Here is a 23,322-nt window from a genome sequence, read left to right as displayed (position 1 = left end):
GTTATTTGACTTTACAGAAAACTGGCTGGTCTGTTAGAAGGTTATTTGACTGTACAGAAGACTGGCTGGTCTGTTGGTAGGTTATTTGACTGTACAGAAGATGGGCTGGTCAGTTGGCAGGTTATTTGACTGTACAGAACACTGGTGGGTCTGTTGGTAGGTTATTTGACTGTCCAGAAGAGTGGTGGGTCTGTTATTAGGTTATTTGACGGTACAGAAGACAGGCTGGTCAGTTGGTAGGTTATTTGACTGTACAGAAGACTGGCTGGTCTGTTAGTAGGTTATTTGACTGTACAGAAGACTGGCTGGTCTGTTAGTAGGTTATTTGACGGTACAGAAGACTGGCTGGTCAGTTGGTAGGTTATTTGACTGTACAGAAGACTGGCTGGTCTGTTAGTAGGTTATTTGACTGTACAGAAGTTTAGTTGGTCTGTTGGTAGGTTATGTGACTGTACAGAAGACTGTCTGGTCTGTTAGTAGATTATTTGACTGTACAGAAGAGTGTTGGGTCTGTTGGTAGGTTATTTGACTGTACAGAAGTTTAGCTGGTCAGTTGGTAGGTTATTTGGCTGCACAGAAGAGTGGTGGGTCTGATTGTAGGCTGTAGGTTTGACTGAATGATAGACTGGCTGGTCTGTTGGTAGCTTTATTGGCTGGCTTGAAGGTTGGCTGGTTTTTTAGCAGCCTGGTTGAATATCTTGTGATGTGGCTGGTCTGTAGGTAGGTTCCTTGTCTGCCTAGGTCGTTATTTGTTTTCTTGACTATAGGGTGTCTCACTAGTTTGTTACTTGGTTGTTGAGTTCCTTCTTTTCTCCTGAGCCTTCTTTTGACCCTTTCCCCCGCCTCTCACACTTCTAGATAGAAGATGGATATTATACATATGATTCTTTCTTTTAAACAGATGCCAAAAGCTGCAACTTCTGTAATTCTACAGTCACTGCCAAGTGTGATGCCCGGACTGACTATGTCATCTGCAGCTGTAACCCGGGTTACACAGGAAATGGGATGAACTGCCTGCGCATGGTCTACTGTGATAGCTACAAGTGCTGTCCTGATGGCTACACCTGGGACATACAGAAGAAGGCATGTACGGACATTGATGAGTGCGCCTTAGGAATCCACAAGTGTTCCCCGGCGGAAAACTGCATCAACCGCAACGGGATCTACCTCTGTATCAATGTCGCCAACAAATGTGGTGGAAGGTCCTGCACCAGTGACCAGGACTGTCTGAAAACTGATAACGGCTTTGAATGTGCTGATCCCTGTGACTGGTATAATCTGCTGGATGGGGAGAGCAGATTGTTCTCCATTAACTCCAACGGCAGATTCAACACAGACAGATACAACTTTGGATGGTTCCGCTATATTGGAAAAAGTACTGCTACCCCTAATTACATGCTGAAGGTCGGAGCTGTGGGGAAGCTCAAATGTGGCTCCCTGGAACCATTTTCCCTTGGAGAAGATCATCCAAAGATTGGTGATGGGATCCAGCAGGTGCAACTCATCAGCAATTCCTTAAGCGGGACAATAGGCGCCAGTAAACTTCCAGTGAAGGCCTGTCCCAGAGGATACTACGTCTACAAGTTTTCAGGAATGCTCAAGTATGAGGTCTACTGCACAGGTAAGAGCTCTACACACCTGGACCCAAATGGGGGAACATGTAAAGCACAAGTGTCAAACTCAAAGCCCTTGACTCTTTCTAGGTGGAGTTTGAGCAATGCCTGATCAGTGTAGATGTCAGGGTCACAATCCATGATAACCATCAGCTTATTACGGCAGAAGGTGGGGAGACTAGAGGTAGCAGATGTCACCCGAGAAGCTTGGCTTCCATAGCAGTGGAGACCCTTCACTTCAGGCTCTGGACCTCTCCTAACTACACCCTCTGTGGTGTAACATGATGTTCGGAGTCTGGGGACTTTTCACTCAGTAAAGATCAAGTTTCCCTTAGGAGAAAATAAAAGTCCTGAAACTGTTTTATAGGAATCAAAATATCTTAGAAGTTAATGGTGAAACTAAATACAGGGATCCATATTTAGAAAGTTGGTCATAATCGCGTAGTATCAGGGGAAGAGCTGAAGACTGAATCCCTCACATTAAAAATATTTTTGTTTTATTTCAGATGTGGCCCCAAATCCTCCAACAATGACAACTACAACCACCACAACTACCTCAACTACCACAACAACCACTAAGCCAACCACAACCACCACAACACCAACCACAACTACTACAACACCAACCACCACCACCACAACACCTACTACCACAACCACAACACCAACCACCACCACAAAAGCAACTACCACAACACCAACCACAACTACAACAACACCAACCACAACACCAACCACAACTACCACAACACCAACCACAACCACCGCAACACCTACTACCACAACCACAACACCAACCACAACCACCACCACCACAAAACCTACTACCACAACCACAACTACCACAACACCAACCACAACCACCACAACACCTACTACCACAACACCAACCACAACCACCACCACCACAAAACCTACTACCACAACCTCAACACCAACCACAACCACCACCACACCAACCACAACTACCACCACACCAACCACAACTACCACCACACCAACCACAACTACCACCACACCAACCACAACTACCACCACACCAACCACAACTAGCACAACACCAACCACAACCACCACAACACCAACCACTACTACCACAACACCAACCACTACTACCACAACACCAACCACTACTACCACAACACCAACCACAACAACACCAACCACAACTACCACCACACCAACCACTACTACCACAACACCAACCACTACTACCACAACACCAACCACTACTACCACAACACCAACCACTACTACCACAACACCAACCACAACCACCACAACACCTACTACCATAACCACAACAACAACCACAACTACCACAACACCAACCACAACTACCACAACACCAACCACAACTACCACAACACCAACCACAACTACCACAACACCAACCACTACTACCACAACACCAACTACCACAACCACCACAACACCTACTACCACAACCACTACTACCACAACACCAACCACAACTACCACAACAACTACTGCCACAACACCAACCACAACTACTACAACACCAACCACAACACCAAGCACTACTACCACAACACCAAGCACCACTACCACAACACCAACCACTACTACCACAACACCAACCACAACCACCACAACACCAACCACAACCACCACAACACCTACTATCACAACCACAACACCAACCACAACCACCACAACACCTACTATCACAACCACAACTACCACAACACCTACTACCACAACACCAACCACAACTACTGTCACAACTTCAACCACAACTACCACATCACCTACTACCACAACCACAACAACCACAGCACCTACCACAACAACCACAGCACCTACCACAACCACTACTACAACAACACCAACCACAACAACTACTGCCACAACACCAACAACAACTATCACAGCACCTACCACAACCACTAGTACAGCAACACCAACCACAACTACCACCACACCTACTACCACAACCACTACTACCACATCATCAACCATAACTACCACAACACCTACTACCACAACTACAACTACCACATTACCAACCACAACTACCACAATGCCAACCACAACTACCACATCACCTATTACAACTACCACAATACCTACTACCATACTCAATACTACCACAACACCAACCACAGCACCTACTACCACAACCACTTCTGCTACATCACCAATCACAACTACTACTACCACATTACCTACCACAACACCTACTACAACAACCCTTACTACCACAATACAATTCACAACTACCACAACACCAAATACCACAGCACCAACCACAACTACCACAACTCCTACTACCACAACTACCATTACACCAACCACAACTACATCAGCATCTACTACAACTGCCTCAACCCCTACTACCACAACAATCAGTAAACTATCCACAGCTTCTTCCACAACCACTTCTATCCCTGAGGCAACCACAATTACCCAAGCAACCACCACAACTACTCCTGAGACAACCACCACTACTAAAGAAAATAACGCAACCAGCCATGACAGCAGCCCTTCTCCCATGACAACCACTGCTATCCAAGAGACAATCACATCTACACAAGGAACTACCAAAATTACCCCTGAGATAACCACAACTACTAAAGACACCACTACAACTACACCAATTGAGACAACCACCACTACTAATCAGAGAACCACCACTATGCCTGAGACAACCTCAACTACTCAAGAAACCACCACAACTGCTCCTGGGACAACCATCACTACCAAAGAAACCACTACAACTGCTCCAAGGACAACCACTACTATTAAAGAAAGTGTCACAACTACAACTGAAAGCACGTTTACGCCTAAGACAACCATTACTTCCCAAGAGACAACCACATCTACACAAGAAAACACTGACACTACTCCTGAGACAGCCACTACTACTCCTGAGACAACAACAACTAGGCTAGAGACAACCACTTATATTCCTGAGAAAACCACTACTACCCAAGGAACCACTACAACTACTCCTGAGACAATCAATAATAGCACAACAACCAGAAATGACCTATCCACAACTACTCAAGAAACCACTACAGCTGCTACTTCTGAGACAATCACAACTACTCTAGAGACCACCACTTCTATCATGGAGAAAACCACTACTACCCATGAAATCACTACAACTGCTCCTGAGACAACCACAATTATAAAAGAAACCACTACAACTACTCCTGAGCCAATCACTACTACTCCTGAGACAACAACTACTACTCCTGAGGTAGCCAAAACTACCAAAGAAACCACTACAACTACACCTGAGGCAACCACAACTCTCCAAGAAACCACTACTACGCCTGAGACAACAAAAACTACTCCTGAGACCACCACAACTCTCCCAGACCCCACTACAACTACTCCTGAGACAACCACAACTCTCCAAGAAACCACTACAACTACTCCTGAGACAACCACCACTCTCCTAGAAATAAATACAACTACTCCTGAGGCAATCACTACTACTCCTGAGACAACAACTACTACTCATGAGATAGCCACAACTCCCAAAGAAACCGTTACAACTACTCCTGAGACAAACACAACTCTCCAAGAAACCACTTCTACTCCTGAGACAACCACCACTCTCCCAGACCCCACTACAACTACTCCTGAGACAACCACAACTCTCCAAGAAACCACTACTACTCCTGAGACAACAACTACTACTCCTGAGATAGCCACAACTCCCAAAGAAACCATTACAACTACTCCTGAGAAAAACACAACTCTCCAAGAAACCACTGCAACTACTCCTAAGCCAACCACCACACTCCCAGATACCACTACTACTCCCGAGATAACAACTACTACTGCTGTGACAACCACAACTCTCCCAGAAACCAGTACAACTACTCCTGAGCCAACCACTACAACTCCTGAGACAACAACTACTACTCCTGAGACAACCACAACTCCCCAGGAAACCACTACTGCTACTCCTGAGCCAATCACTACAACTCCTGAGACAACAACTCCTACTGCTGAGATAACCACAACTACCAAAGAAACCATTACAACTACTCCTGAGACAACCACCAATCTCCCAGAAACCACTACAACTACTCCTGAGACAAAAACTACTACTCCTGAGACAACAACTACTACTCCTGAGACAACAACTACTACTGCTGAGACAACAACTCATACTGCTGAGATAACCACAACTACCAAAGAAACCATTACAACTACTCCTGAGACAACCACCAGTCTCCCAGAAACCACTACAACTACTCCTGAGCCAATCACTACTACTCCTGAGACAAAAACTACTACTCCTGAGATAACCACAACTACCAAAGAAACCATTACAACTACTCCTGAGACAACCACCAGTCTCCCAGAAACCACTACAACTACTCCTGAGCCAATCACTACTACTCCTGAGACAACAACTCCTACTGCTGAGATAACCACAACTACCAAAGAAACCATTACAACTACTCCTGAGACAACCACCAATCTCCCAGAAACCACTACAACTACTCCTGGGCCAATCACTACTACTCCTGAGACAAAAACTACTACTCCTGAGATAACGACAACTCCCAAAGAAACCATTACTTCTACACCTGAGACAACCACAACTCTCCAAGAAACCACTACAACTACTCCTGAGACATCCACCACTCTCCCAGAAACCACTACAACTACTCCTGAGCCGAACACTACTACTCCTGAGACAACATCTACTACTCCTGAGACAACAACTACTTCTCTTGAGATAACCACAACTACAACAGAAACCATTACAACTACGCCTGAGACAACCACATTTCTCCAAGAAACCACTACAATTACTCCTGAGCTAAACACTACTACTCCTGAGATATCAACTACTATTCCTGAAATAACCACAACTACCACAAAAACCATTACAACTACTCCTGAGACAAACACAACTCTCCAAGAAACCACTACTACTCCTAAGACAACCACGACAACTCCTGAGACAACAACTACTACTCCTGAGATAACCACAACTCTCCAAGAACCCACTACAACTACTCCTGAGACATCCACCACTCTCCCAGAAACCACTACAACTACCCCTGAGCCAATCACTACTACTCCTGAGACAAGAACTACAACTCCTGAGATAACCACAACTACCAAAGAAACCATTACAACTACTCCTAAGACAACCACAACTCTCCCAGAAACCACTACTACACCTGAGACAACCACCACTCTCCCAGAAACCACTACTACTCCTGAGACAACAATTACTACACCTCTGACAAACACAACTCTCCCAGAAACCACGACAACTACTCTGGAGCCAACCACTACAACGCCTGAGACAACAACTACTACTCCTGAAACAACCACAAATCTGCAAGAAACCATGACTACTCCTGAGACAACAAAAACTACGCCTGAGACAACCACAACTCTCCCAAAAACCACTACATCTACTCCTGAGCCAACCACTACAAATCCTGAGACAACAACTACTACTCCAGAGACGAGAACAACTCCTTCAGAAACCACGACAACTACTCCTGAGCCAACCACTACAACTCCTGAGACAACAACTACTACTCCTGAGACAACAACTACTACTCCTGAGACAACAGCTACTACTCCTGAGACAACCACAACTCTCCCAGAAACCACTACAACTACTTCTGAGCTAACCACTACTACTCCTGAGACAACTACTACTCCTGAGACAACAACAACTCTCCCACAAACCACTACAACTACTCCTGAGCCAACCACTACAACTCCTGAGACAACAACTACTACTCCTGAGATAACCACAACTCTCCAAGAAAACACTTCAACTACTCCTGAGACAACCACAACTCTCCCAGAAACCACTACTCCTGAGACAACCACCACTCTCCCAGAAACCACTACTACTCCTGAGACAACAATTACTACAGCTGTGACAACCACAACTCTCCCAGAAACCATGACAACTACTCCTAAAGCAACCACAACTCTCCAAGAAACCACGACAACTCCTGAGACAACAAAAATTACCACTGAGACAACCACAACTCTCCCAGAAACCACTACAACTACTCCTGAGCCAACCACTACAACTCCTGAGACAAAAACGACTACTCCTGAGACAACAACTACTACTCCTGAGACAACAACTGCTACTCCTGAGACAACAACAACTGTTCCAGAAACCACTACAACTACTCCTGAGCAAACCACTACAACTCCTGAGACAACAACTACTACTCCTGAGACAACAACTACTACTCCTGAGACAACAACAACTCTCCAAGAAACCACTACAACTACTCCTGAGCCAAACACTACAACTCCTGAGAGAACAACTACTACTCCTGAGACAACAACAACTGTCGCAGAAACCACTACAACTACTCCTGAACAAACCACTACAACTCCTGAGACAACAACTACTACTGCTGAGATAACCACAACTCTCCAAGAAACCACTACAACTACTCCGAAGACAACCACAACTCTCCAAGAAACCACTACAACTACTCCTGAGACATCCAACACTCTCCCAGAAACCACTACAACTACTCCTGAGCCAACCACTACAACTCCTGAGACAACAACTACTACTCCTGAGACAACAACTACTACTCCTGAGACAACAACAACTCTCCAAGAAACCACTACAACTACTCCGGAGCCAATCACTACTACTCCTGAGACAACAACTACTACTCATGAGATAACCACAACTCTCAAAGAAACCACTATAACTACTCCTGAGGCAACCACCACTCTCCCAGAAACCACTACAACTACTCCTAAACCAACCACTACAACTCCTGAGACAACAACTACTACTCCTGAGACAACAACAACTGTCGCAGAAACCACTACAACTACTCCTGAGCCAACCACTACAACTACTGAGACAACAACTACTACTCCTGAGACAACAACAACTGTCGCAGAAACCACTACAACTACTCCTGAGCCAATCACTACTACTCCTGAGACAACAACTACTACTCCTGAGACAACAACAACTTTTGCAGAAACCACTACAACTACTCCTGAGCCAACCACTACAACTACTGAGACAACAACTACTACTCCAGAGACAACAACTGTCACAGAAACCACTACAACTACTCCTGAGCCAATCACTACGACTCCTGCGACAACAACTACTACTCCTGAGATAACCACAACTCTCCAAGAAACCTCTGCAACTACTCCTGAGACACCCACCACTCTCCCAGAAACCGCTACATCTACTCCTGAGCCAATCACTACTACTCCTGAGACAACAACTAGAACTCCTGAGATAACCACAACTACCAAAGGGACCGTTACAACTACTCCTGAGACAACCACAATTCTCCCAGAAACCACTACTACACCTGAGACAACCACCACTCTCCCAGAAACCACTACTACTCCTGAGACAACAATTACTACTCCTGAGACAACAACAACTGTCGCAGAAACCACTACAACTACTCCTGAGCCAACCACTACAATTACTGAGACAACTACTACTTCTGAGACAACAACAACTGTCGCAGAAACCACTACAACTACTCCTGAGCCAATCACTACTACTCCTGAGACAACAACTACTACTCCTGAGACAACAACAACTTTTGCAGAAACCACAACTACTCCTGAGCCAACCACTACAACTACTGAGACAACAACTACTACTCTTGAGATAACCACAACTATCCAAGAAACCTCTGCAACTACTCCTGAGACATCCACCACTCTCCCAGAAACCACTACAACTACTCCTGAGCCAACCACTACAACTTCTGAGACAAAAACTACTACTCCTGAGACAACAACTACTACTCCTGAGATAACCACAACTCTCCAAGAAACCTCTGCAACTACTCCTGAGACATCCACCACTCTCCCAGAAACCACTACAACTACTCCTGAGCCAACCACTACTACTCCTGCGACAACAACTACTACTCCTGAGATAACCACAACTCTCCAAGAAACCTCTGCAACTACTCCTGAGACATCCACCACTCTCCCAGAAACCACTACAACTACTCCTGAGCCAACCACTACAACTCCTGAGACAAAAACTACTACTCCTGAGACAACAACTACTACTCCTGAGACAACAACTGCTACTCCTGAGACAACAACTGTCGCAGAAACCACTACAACTACTCCTGAGCAAACCACTACAACTCCTGAGACAACAACTACTACTCCTGAGATAACCACAACTCTCCAAGAAACCACTACAACTACTCCTGAGACTACCACAACTCTCCAAGAAACCACTACAACTACTCCTGAGACATCCACCACTCTCCCAGAAACCACTACAACTACTCCTGAGCCAACCACTACAACTCCTGAGACAACAACTACTACTCCTGAGACAACAACTACTACTCCTGAGACAACAACAACTCTCCAAGAAACCACTACAACTACTCCTGAGCCAAACACTACAACTCCTGAGAGAACAACTACTACTCCTGAGACAACAACAACTGTCGCAGAAACCACTACAACTACTTCTGAACAAACCACTACAACTCCTGAGACAACAACTACTACTGCTGAGATAACCACAACTCTCCAAGAAACCACTACAACTACTCCGAAGACAACCACAACTCTCCAAGAAACCACTACAACTACTCCTGAGACATCCACCACTCTCCCAGAAACCACTACAACTACTCCTGAGCCAACCACTACAACTCCTGAGACAACAACTACTACTCCTGAGACAACAACTACTACTCCTGAGACAACAACCACTCTCCAAGAAACCACTACAACTACTCCGGAGCCAATCACTACTACTCCTGAGACAACAACTACTACTCATGAGATAACCACAACTCTCAAAGAAACCACTATAACTACTCCTGAGGCAACCACCACTCTCCCAGAAACCACTACAACTACTCATAAACCAACCACTACGACTCCTGAGACAACAACTACTACTCCTGAGACAACAACAACTGTCGCAGAAACCACAACTACTCCTGAGCCAACCACTACAACTACTGAGACAACAACTACTACTCCTGAGACAACAACAACTGTCGCAGAAACCACTACAACTACTCCTGAGCCAATCACTACTACTCCTGAGACAACAACTACTACTCCTGAGACAACAACAACTTTTGCAGAAACCACTACAACTACTCCTGAGCCAACTACTACAACTACTGAGACAACAACTACTACTCCTGAGACAACAACTGTCGCTGAAACCACTACAACTAGTCCTGAGCCAATCACTACTACTCCTGCGACAACAACTACTACTCCTGAGATAACCACAACTCTCCAAGAAACCTCTGCAACTACTCCTGAGACATCCACCACTCTCCCAGAAACCACTACATCTACTCCTGAGCCAATCACTACTACTCCTGAGACAACAACTACAACTCCTGAGATAACCACAACTGTCACAGAAACCACAACTACTCCTGAGCCAACCACTACAACTACTGAGACAACAACTACTACTCCTGAGACAACAACAACTGTCGCAGAAACCACTACAACTACTCCTGAGCCAATCACTACTACTCCTGAGACAACAACTACTACTCCTGAGACAACAACAACTTTTGCAGAAACCACTACAACTACTCCTGAGCCAACTACTACAACTACTGAGACAACAACTACTACTCCTGAGACAACAACTGTCGCTGAAACCACTACAACTAGTCCTGAGCCAATCACTACTACTCCTGAGACAACAACTACAACTCCTGAGATAACCACAACTACCAAAGGGACCGTTACAACTACACCTGAGACAACCACCACTCTCCCAGAAACCACTACTACACCTGAGACAACCACCACTCTCCCAGAAACCACTACTACTCCTGAGACAACAATTACTACACCTGTGACAACCACAACTCTCCCAGAAACCACGACAACTACTCCTGTGACAACTACTACAACTCCTGAGACAACAACAACTCCTAAGGAAACCATTACAACTACTCCTGAGGCAACCACAACTCTCCAAGAAACCACGACTACTCCTGAGACAACAAGAACTAAACCTGAGACAACCACAACTCTCCCAGAAACCACTACAACTACTCCTGAGCCAACCACTACAACTCTTGAGACAACTACTACCCCTGAGACAACAACATCTCTCCCAGAAACCACTACAACTACTCCTGAGCCAACTACTACAACTCCTGAGACAACAACTACTACTCCTGAGACAACAACTACTACTCCTGAGACAACAACTACTACTCCTGAGACAACAACAACTCTCCCAGAAACCACCACAACTAATCCTGAGCCAACCACTACAACTCCTGAGACAACAACTACTACTCCTGAGACAACAACAACTCTCCCAGAAACCAAAACAACTACTCCTGAGCCAACAACTACTACTCCTGAGACAACAAATACTACTCCTAGGATAACCACCACTCTTCCAGAAACCACTACACCTACTCCTGAGCCAACCACTACAATTCTTGAGAAAACAACTACTACTCCTGAGACAACCACAACTCTCCCAGAAACCACTACTACTCCTGAGACAACCACCACTCTCCCAGAAACCACTACTACTCCTGAGACAACAATTACTACACCTGTGACAACGACAACTCTCCCAGAAACCACGACAACTACTCCTGTGCCAACCACTACAACTCCTGAGACAACAACTACAACTCCTGAGACAACAACTACAACTCCTGAGACAACAACTACTACTCCTGAGACAACAACTCTCCCAGAAACCACTACAACTACTCCTGAGCCAACCACTACAACTCCTGAGACAACAAGTACTACTCCTGAGACAACAACTGTCCCAGAAACCACGACAACTACTCCTGAGCCAACAACTACAACTCCTGAGACAACAACTACAACTCCTGAGACAACAAATACTACTCCTGAGACAACAACAACTCTCCCAGAAACCACTACTACTACTCCTGAGCCAATCACTACAACTCTTGAGACAACAAGTACTACTCCTGAGACAACAACTGTCGCAGAAACCACGACAACTACTCCTGAGCCAACAACTACAACTCCTGAGACAACAACTACTACTCCTGAGACAACAACAACTCTCCCAGAAACCACTACAACTACTCCCGAGCCAACCACTACAACTCCTGAGACAATAACTACTACTCCTGAGACAACAACTGTCCCAAAAACCACTACAACTACTCCTGAGCCAACAACTTCAACTCCTGAGACAATAACTACTACTCCTGAGACAACAACTACTACTCCTGAGACAACAACTACTACTCCTGAGACAACAACAACTCTCCCAGAAACCACTACAACTACTCCTGAGCCAACCACTACAAATCCTGAGACAACAACTACTTCCCCTGAGACATCAACCACTACTCCTGAGACAACAACAACTCTCCCAGAAACCACGACAACTACCCCTGAGCAAACTACTACAACTCCTGAGACAACAACTACTACTCCTGAGATAACCACAAATCTCCAAGAAACCACTGCAACTATTCCTGAGACATCCACCACTCTCCCAGAAACCACTACAACTACTCCTGAGCCAAACACTACTACTCCTGAGACAACAACTACTACCCCTGAGATAACCACAACTCTCAAAGAAACGACTATAACTACTCCTGAGGCAACCACCACTCTCCCAGAAACCACTACAACTACTCCTGAGCCAACCACTACAAGTCCTGAGACATCAACTACTACTCCTGAGACAACAACAACTGTCGCAGAAACCACTACAACTACTCCTGAGCCAACCACTACAACTCCTGAGACAACAATTACTACTCCTGAGATAACCACAACTCTCCAAGAAACCACTACAACTACTCCTGAGACAACCACAACTCTCCTAGAAACCACTACTCCTGAGACAACCACCACTCTCCCAGAAACCACTACTACTCCTGATACAACAATTACTACACCTGTGACAACCACAACTCTCCCAGAAACCATGACATCTACTCCTGTGCCAACCACTACAACTCCTGAGACAACAACTACTATTCCTGAGACAACCACAACTCCCCAGGAAACAATTACAACTACTCCTAAAGCAACCACAACTCTCCAAGAAACCACGACTACTCCTGAGACGACAAAAACTACCACTGAGATAACCACAACTCTCCCAGAAACCACTACAACTACTCCTGAGCCAACCACTACAACTCCTGAGACAAAAACTACTACTCCTGAGACAACAACTACTACTCCTGAGACAACAACATTTCTCCCAGAAACCACTACAACTACTCCTGAGCCAACCACTACAACTCCTGAGACAACAACTACTACTCCTGAGACAACAGCAACTCTCCCAGAAACCACTACAACTACTCCTGAGCCAATCACTACTACTCCTGAGACAACTACTACTCCTGAGACAACAACAACTCTCCAAGAAACCACTACAACTACTCCTGAGTCAACCACAACTCTCCAAGAAACCACTACAACTACTCCTGAGACATCCACCACTTTCCCAGAAACCACTACAACTACTCCTGAGCCAATCACTACGACTCCTGAGACAACAACTACAACTACTGAGATAACCACAACTACGAAAGAAATCATTACAACTACTCCTGAGACAACCACAACTTTCCCAGAAACCACTACTACTCCTGAGACAACCACCACTCTCCCAGATACCAATACTACTCCTGAAACAACAATTACTACACCTCTGACAACCACAACTCTCCCAGAAACCATGACAACTACTCCTGTGCCAACCACTGCAACTCCTGAGACAACAACTACTACTCCTGAGACAACCACAATTTCCCAGGAAACAATTACAACTACTCCTGAGGCAACCACAACTCTCCCAGAAACCACTACAACTACTCTTGAGCCAACCACTACAACTCCTGAGACAACAACTACTACTCTTGAGACAACAACAACTCTCCAAGAAACTACTACAACTACTCCTGAGCCAAACACTACAACTCCTGAGAGAACAACTACTACTCCTGAGACAACAACAACTCTCCAAGAAACCACTACAACTACTCCGGAGCCAATCACTACTACTCCTGAGACAACAACTACTACTCCTGAGATAAACACAACTCTCAAAGAAACCACTATAACTACTCCTGAGGCAACCAACACTCTCCCAGAAACCACTACAACTACTCCTAAACCAACCACTACAACTCCTGAGACAACAACTACTATTCCTGAGACAACAACAACTGTCGCAGAAACCACTACAACTACTCCTGAGCCAACCACTACAACTACTGAGACAACATCTACAACTCCTGAGACAACAACTGTCGCTGAAACCACTACAACTACTCCTGAGCCAATCACTACTACTCCTGTGACAACAACTACTACTCCTGAGACAACAACAACTTTTGCAGAAACCACTACAACTACTCCTGAGACAACAACTACTACTCCTGAGACAACAACAACTGTCGCAGAAACCTCTACAACTACTCCTGAGTCAATCACTACTACTCCTGAGACAACAACAACTTTTGCAGAAACCACTACAACTACTCCTGAGCCAACCACTACAACTACTGAGACAACAACTACTACTTCTGAGACAACAACTGTCGCAGAAACCACTACAACTTCTCCTGTGCCAATCACTACTACTCCTGCGACAACAACTACTACTCCTGAGATAACCACAACTCTCCAAGAAACCTCTGCAACTACTCCTGAGACATCCACCACTCTCCCAGAAACCACTACTACTCCTGAGCCAATCACTACTACTCCTGAGACAACAACTACAACTCCTGAGATAACAACAACTACCAAAGGGACCGTTACAACTACTCCTGAGACAACCACAATTCTCCCAGAAACCACTACTACACCTGAGACAACCACCACTCTCCCAGAAACCACTACTACTCCTGAGACAACAATTACTACACCTGTGACAACCACAACTATCCCAGAAACCACGACAACTACTCCTGTTCCAACAACTACAACTCCTGACACAACAACTACAACTCCTGAGACAACCACAACTCCCAAGGAAACCATTACAACTACTCCTGAGGCAACCACAACACTCCAAGAAACCACGACTACTCCTGAGACAACAAAAACTACGCCTGAGACAATCACTACTCTCCCAGAAACCACTACAACTACTCCTGAGCCAACCACTACAACTCTTGAGACAACTACTACTCCTGAGACAACAACAACTCTCCCAGAATCCACAACAACTACTCCTGAGCCAACCACTACAACTCTTGAGACAACTACTACTCCTGAGACAACAACAACTCTCCCAGAATCCACTACAACTACTCCTGAGCCAACCACTACAACTCCTGAGACAACAACTACTACTCCTGAGACAACAACTACTACTCCTGAGACAACAAAAACTACGCCTGAGACAACAAAAACTACGCCTGAGACAACCACTACTCTCCCAGAAACCACTACAACTACTCCTGAGCCAACCACTACAACTCTTGAGACAACTACTACTCCTAAGACAACAACAACTCTCCCAGAATCCACAACAACTACTCCTGAGCCAACCACTACAACTCTTGAGACAACTACTACTCCTGAGACAACAACAACTCTCCCAGAATCCACTACAACTACTCCTGAGCCAACCACTACAACTCCTGAGACAACAACTACTACTCCTGAGACAACAACTACTACTCCTGAGACAACAACTACTACTCCTGAGACAACAACAACTCTCCCAGAAACAACCACAACTAATCCTGAGCCAACCCCTACAACTCCTGAGACAACAACTACTACTCCTGAGACAACAACTCTCCCAGAAACCACTACAACTACTCCTGAGCCAATCACTACTACTCCTGAGACAACAACTACTACTCCTAGGATAACCACCACTCTCCCAGAAACCACTACAACTACTACTCCTGAGCCAACTACTACAACTCCTGAGACAACAACTCTCCCAGAAACCACTACAACTACTCCTGAGCCAACTACTACAACTCCTGAGACAACAACTACTACTCCTGAGACAACAACTACTACTCCTGAGACAACAACTACTACTCCTAAAACAACTCTCCCAGAAACCACCACAACTAATCCTGAGCCAACCACTACAACTCCTGAGACAACAACTACTACTCCTGAGACAACAACAACTCTCCCAAAAACCACTACAACTACTCCTGAGCCAATCACTACTCCTCCTGAGACAACAACTACTACTCCTGAGATAACCACAACTCTCCAAGAAACCACTATAACTACTCCTGAGGCAACCACCACTCTCCCAGAAACCACTACAACTACTCCTGAGCCAACCACTACAATTCCTGAGACAACAACTACTATTCCTGAGACAACCACAACTCTCCCAAAAACCACTACAACTACTCCTGAGCCAACCACTACAATTCCTGAGACAACAACTACTACTCCTGAGATAACCACAACTCTCCAGGAAACCACTATAACTACTCCTGAGGCAACCACCACTCTCCCAGAAACCACTACAACTACTCCTGAGCCAACCACTACAATTCCTGAGACAACTACTACTCCTGAGACAACAACTCTCCCAGAATCCACAACAACTACTCCTGAGCCAACCACTACAACTCTTGAGACAACTACTACTCCTGAGACAACAACAACTCTCCCAGAATTCACTACAACTACTCCTGAGCCAACCACTACAACTCCTGAGACAACAACTACTACTCCTGAGACAACAACTACTACTCCTGAGACAACAACTACTACTCCTGAGACAACAACAACTCTCCCAGAAACCACCACAACTAATCCTGAGCCAACCCCTACAACTCCTGAGACAACAACTACTACTCCTGAGACAACAACTCTCCCAGAAACCACTACAACTACTCCTGAGCCAATCACTACTACTCCTGAGACAACAACTACTACTCCTAGGATAACCACCACTCTCCCAGAAACCACTACAACTACTACTCCTGAGCCAACTACTACAACTCCTGAGACAACAACAACTCTCCCAGAAACCACTACAACTACTCCTGAGCCAACTACTACAACTCCTGAGACAACAACTACTACTCCTGAGACAACAACTACTACTCCTGAGACAACAACTACTACTCCTAAAACAACAACAACTCTCCCAGAAACCACCACAACTAATCCTGAGCCAACCACTACCACTCCTGAGACAACAACTACTACTCCTGAGACAACAACAACTCTCCCAGAAACCACTACAACTACTCCTGAGCCAATCACTACTCCTCCTGAGACAACAACTACTACTCCTGAGATAACCACAACTCTCCAAGAAACCACTATAACTACTCCTGAGGCAACCACCACTCTCCCAGAAACCACTACAACTACTCCTGAGCCAACCACTACAATTCCTGAGACAACAACTACTACTCCTGAGACAACCACAACTCTCCCAGAAACCACTACAACTACTCCTGAGCCAACCACTACAATTCCTGAGACAACAACTACTACTCCTGAGATAACCACAACTCTCCAGGAAACCACTATAACTACTCCTGAGGCAACCACCACTCTCCCAGAAACCACTACAACTACTCCTGAGCCAACCACTACAATTCCTGAGACAACAACTACTACTCCTGAGACAACCACTACTCTTCCAGAAACCACTACAACTACTCCTGAGCCAACCACTACAACTCTTGAGACAACTACTACTCCTGAGACAACAACAACTCTCCCAGAATCCACTACAACTACTCCTGAGCCAACCACTACAACTCCTGAGACAACAACTACTACTCCTGAGACAACAACTACTACCCCTGAGACAACAACAACTCTCCCAGAAACCACCACAACTAATCCTGAGCCAACCACTACAACTCCTGAGACAACAACTACTACTCCTGAGACAACAACTACTACTCCTGAGACAACCACAACTCTCCAAGAAACCACTATAACTACTCCTGAGGCAACCACCACTCTCCCAGAAACCACTACAACTACTCCTGAGCCAACCACTACAATTCCTGAGACAACAACTACTACTCCTGAGACAACCACAACTCTCCCAGAAACCACTACAACTACTCCTGAGCCAACCACTACAATTCCTGAGACAACAACTACTACTCCTGAGATAACCACAACTCTCCAGGAAACCACTATAACTACTCCTGAGGCAACCACCACTCTCCCAGAAACCACTACAACTACTCCTGAGCCAACCACTACAATTCCTGAGACAACAACTACTACTCCCGAGACAACCACTACTCTTCCAGAAACCACTACAACTACTCCTGAGCCAACCACTACAACTCTTGAGACAACTACTACTCCTGAGACAACAACAACTCTCCCAGAATCCACAACAACTACTCCTGAGCCAACCACTACAACTCTTGAGACAACTACTACTCCTGAGACAACAACAACTCTCCCAGAATCCACTACAACTACTCCTGAGCCAACCACTACAACTCCTGAGACAACAACTACTACTTCTGAGACAATAACTACTACTCCTGAGACAACAACAACTCTCCCAGAAACCACTACAACTACTCCTGAGCCAATCACTACTACTCCTGAGACAACAACTACTACTCCTAGGACAACAACAACTCTCCCAGAAACCACTTCAACTACTCCTGAGCCAACTACTACAACTCCTGAGACAACAACTACTACTTCTGAGACAACAACTACTACTCCTGAGACAACAACTACTACTCCTGAGACAACAACAACTCTCCCAGAAACCACCACAACTAATCCTGAGCCATCCACTACAACTCCTGAGACAACAACTACTACTCCTGAGACAACAACAACTCTCCCAGAAACCACTACAACTACTCCTGAGCCAATCACTACTCCTCCTGAGACAACAACTACTACTCCTGAGATAACCACAACTCTCCAAGAAACCACTATAACTACTCCTGAGGCAACCACCACTCTCCCAGAAACCACTACAACTACTCCTGAGCCAACCACTACAATTCCTGAGACAACAACAACTCTCCCAGAATCCACTACAACTACTCCTGAGCCAACCACTACAACTCCTGAGACAACAACTACTACTCCTGAGACAATAACTACTACTCCTGAGACAACAACAACTCTCCCAGAAACCACCACAACTAATCCTGAGCCAACCACTACAACTCCTGAGACAACAACTACTACTCCTGAGACAACAACTACTACTCCTAGGATAACCACCACTCTCCCAGAAACCACTACAACTACTCCTGAGCCAACTACTACAACTCCTGAGACAACAACAACTCTCCCAGAAACCACTACAACTACTCCTGAGCCAACCACTACAACTCCTGAGACAACAACTACTACTCCTGAGACAACAACTACTACTCCTGAGACAACAACTACTACTCCTGAGACAACAACAACTCTCCCAGAAACCACCACAACTAATCCTGAGCCAACCACTACAACTCCTGAGACAACAACTACTACTCCTGAGACAACAACAACTCTCCCAGAAACCACTACAACTACTCCTGAGCCAATCACTACTCCTCCTGAGACAACAACTACTACTCCTGAGATAACCACAACTCTCCAAGAAACCACTATAACTACTCCTGAGGCAACCACCACTCTCCCAGAAACCACTACAACTACTCCTGAGCCAACCACTACAATTCCTGAGACAACAACTACTACTCCTGAGACAACCACAACTCTCCCAGAAACCACTACAACTACTCCTGAGCCAACCACTACAATTCCTGAGACAACAACTACTACTCCTGAGATAACCACAACTCTCCAGGAAACCACTATAACTATTCCTGAGGCAACAACCACTCTCCCAGAAACCACTACAACTACTCCTGAGCCAACCACTACAATTCCTGAGACAACAACTACTACTCCTGAGACAACCACTACTCTTCCAGAAACCACTACAACTACTCCTGAGCCAACCACTACAACTCTTGAGACAACTACTACTCCTGAGACAACAACAACTCTCCCAGAATCCACAACAACTACTCCTGAGCCAACCACTACAACTCTTGAGACAACTACTACTCCTGAGACAACAACAACTCTCCCAGAATCCACTACAACTACTCCTGAGCCAACCACTACAACTCCTGAGACAACAACTACTACTCCTGAGACAACAACTACTACTCCTGAGACAACAACTACTACTCCTGAGACAACAGCAACTCTCCCAGAAACCACCACAACTAATCCTGAGCCAACCACTACAACTCCTGAGACAACAACTACTACTCCTGAGACAACAGCTCTCCCAGAAACCACTACAACTACCCCTGAGCCAATCACTACTACTCCTGAGACAACAACTACTACTCCTAGGATAACCACCACTCTCCCAGAAACCACTACAACTACTCCTGAGCCAACTACTACAACTCCTGAGACAACAGCAACTCTCCCAGAAACCACTACAACTACTCCTGAGCCAACTACTACAACTCCTGAGCCAACAACTACTACTCCTGAGCCAACAACTACTACTCCTGAGACAACAACTACTACTCCTGAGACAACAACTACTACTCCTGAGACAACAACTACTACTCCTGAGACAACAACAACTCTCCCAGAAACCACCACAACTAATCCTGAGCCAACCACTACAACTCCTGAGACAACAACTACTACTCCTGAGACAACAACAACTCTCCCAGAAACCACTACAACTACTCCTGAGCCAATAACTACTCCTCCTGAGACAACATCTACTACTCCTGAGATAACCACAACTCTCCAAGAAACCACTATAACTACTCCTGAGGCAACCACCACTCTCCCAGAAACCACTACAACTACTCCTGAGCCAACCACTACAATTCCTGAGACAACAACTACTCCTCCTGAGAAAACCACAACTCTCCCAGAAACCACTACTACTCCTGAGGCAACCACCACTCTCCCAGAAACCACTACAACTACTCCTGAGCCAACCACTACAATTCCTGAGACAACAACTTCTCCTCCTGAGACAACCACAACTCTCCCAGAAACCACTACTACTCCTGAGACAACCACCACTCTCCCAGAAACCACTACTACTCCTGAGACAACAATTACTACACCTGTGACAACGACAACTCTCCCAGAAACCACGACAACTACTCCTGTGCCAACGACTACAACTCCTGAGACAACAACTACTACTCCTGAGACAACCACAACTCCCCAGTAAACCATTAGAACTACTCCTGAGGCAACCACAACTCTCCAACAAACCACTACAACTACTCCTGAGCCAGCTACTACAACTCCTGAGACAACAACTACTACTCCTGAGACAACAACAAGTCTCCCAGAAACCACTACAACTACTCCTGAGCCAGCTACTACAACTCCTGAGACAACAACTACTACTCCTGAGACAACAACAACTCTCCCAGAAACCACTACAACTACTCCTGAGCCAACCAATACAACTCCTGAGACAACAACTACTACTCCTGAGACAACAACAATTCGCCCAGAAACCACTACAACTATTCCTGAGCCAATCACTACTACTCCTGAGACAACCACTACAACTCCTGAGACTACAACTACTACTCCTGAGACAATAACAACTCTCCCAGAAACCCCTACAACTACTCCTGAGCCAATCACTACTACTCCTGAGACAACTACTACACCTGAGATAACCACAACTCCCAAAGAAACCATTACTTCTACACCTGAGACATCCACCACTCTCCCAGAAACCACTACAATTACTCCTGAGAGAACTTCTAAGACTCCTGAGACAACCACGAGTCCACAAGAAACCACTACAACTACTCCTGAGACAACCACAACTCTAATACTTTCTTTATTCAGGCATGTATAAAATACACCAAATCCACTCAGAAAGACCGTCTTTCCGGTTTTCCATTGAAGATGAGCTGGCACTTCCCTTTCACAACCACAACTCTCCAAGTAACCACTACATCTGCTCATGAGCCAACCACTCTGATTACTGAGAAAACAACTACTACTCCTGAGACAACCACAACTCTCCCAGAAACCACTACAACTACACCTGAGGCAACCACAACTCTCCATGAAACCACTACTACTCTGAGCCAACAAATACTCCTCCTGTAACAAACACAACTCCGAAAGAACCCACTACAACTACTCTTGAGACAACCACTATGACTTTTGAGACAACAATTGCTACTCCTGCGACAACCACTACTATTCCTGAGACAACCACTACTATTACTGAGACAACAACTTCTACTCCTGAGACAACAACTACTACTCCTGAAATAACCACAACTCCACAAGAAACCAATAAAACTACTCCTGAGACAAGCACTACGACTCTTGAGACAACAACTACTACTCCTGAGACAACAACTACAACTCCTGAGACAACCACAACTTCCCAAGAAACCACTAAGACAACTCCTGAGACAACCACCACGACTCCTGAGACAACAACTACTACTCCTGAGACAACCACTACTCTCCAAGAAACCACTATAACTACTCCTGAGACAACCACCACGACTCCTGAGACAACAACTACTACCCCTAAGACAACCACAACTACAAAAGAAACATCTACAACCATTCCTGAGAAATCCACTACTATTTCAGAAACAACCACTGAGCTAACCACATCTCCCTAAGAAACCAATACAACTACTCCTGAGCCAACCACTACATTTCCTTAAAAATATAAAAGTACTCCTGAGACAACTACAACTACCAA

General features: G+C 45.4%; 2 protein-coding genes across 2 annotated transcripts; both read left to right on the top strand.

Annotated features, from left to right (window-relative positions):
• Positions 1-703: 703 nt before the first annotated feature.
• On the top strand, positions 704-6,917 carry LOC140119998 (uncharacterized). Its single transcript, XM_072139419.1, has 4 exons — positions 704-716; positions 902-1,621; positions 2,120-5,561; positions 6,875-6,917. Exons 1-4 carry the CDS (start codon positions 704-706, stop codon positions 6,915-6,917), a joined length of 4,218 nt encoding a protein of 1,405 aa, XP_071995520.1.
• Positions 6,918-9,448: 2,531 nt separating this feature from the next.
• Positions 9,449-21,758, top strand: LOC140119997 (uncharacterized). The gene is made up of 3 exons (XM_072139418.1): positions 9,449-19,530; positions 19,951-21,095; positions 21,716-21,758. Exons 1-3 carry the CDS (start codon positions 13,555-13,557, stop codon positions 21,756-21,758), a joined length of 7,164 nt encoding a protein of 2,387 aa, XP_071995519.1. The 5' UTR covers positions 9,449-13,554.
• Positions 21,759-23,322: the final 1,564 nt, after the last annotated feature.

This window comes from Engystomops pustulosus, chromosome 2, assembly GCF_040894005.1.
Source record: "Engystomops pustulosus chromosome 2, aEngPut4.maternal, whole genome shotgun sequence".
Classification (NCBI taxonomy): Eukaryota; Metazoa; Chordata; class Amphibia; order Anura; family Leptodactylidae; genus Engystomops; species Engystomops pustulosus.
This window is presented reverse-complemented; position numbering and strand designations above follow the sequence as displayed.

Coding starts and splice junctions, on each gene's coding strand:
- LOC140119998 (XM_072139419.1), top strand. Junction 1,622..2,119: donor GTATGAGGTCTACTGCACAG/GTAAGAGCTCTA, acceptor GTTTTATTTCAG/ATGTGGCCCCAAATCCTCCA. Junction 5,562..6,874: donor ACCACTACTGCTACTCCTGA/GCCAATCACTAC, acceptor CAACTCTCCCAG/AAACCACGACAACTACTCTG.
- LOC140119997 (XM_072139418.1), top strand. CDS start 13,555: ATGACATCTACTCCTGTGCCAACCACTACAACTCCTGAGACAACAACT. Junction 19,531..19,950: donor CCACTATAACTACTCCTGAG/GCAACCACCACT, acceptor ACTACTCCTGAG/ACAACAACTACTACTCCTGA. Junction 21,096..21,715: donor CCAACAACTACTACTCCTGA/GCCAACAACTAC, acceptor CAACTCTCCCAG/AAACCACGACAACTACTCCT.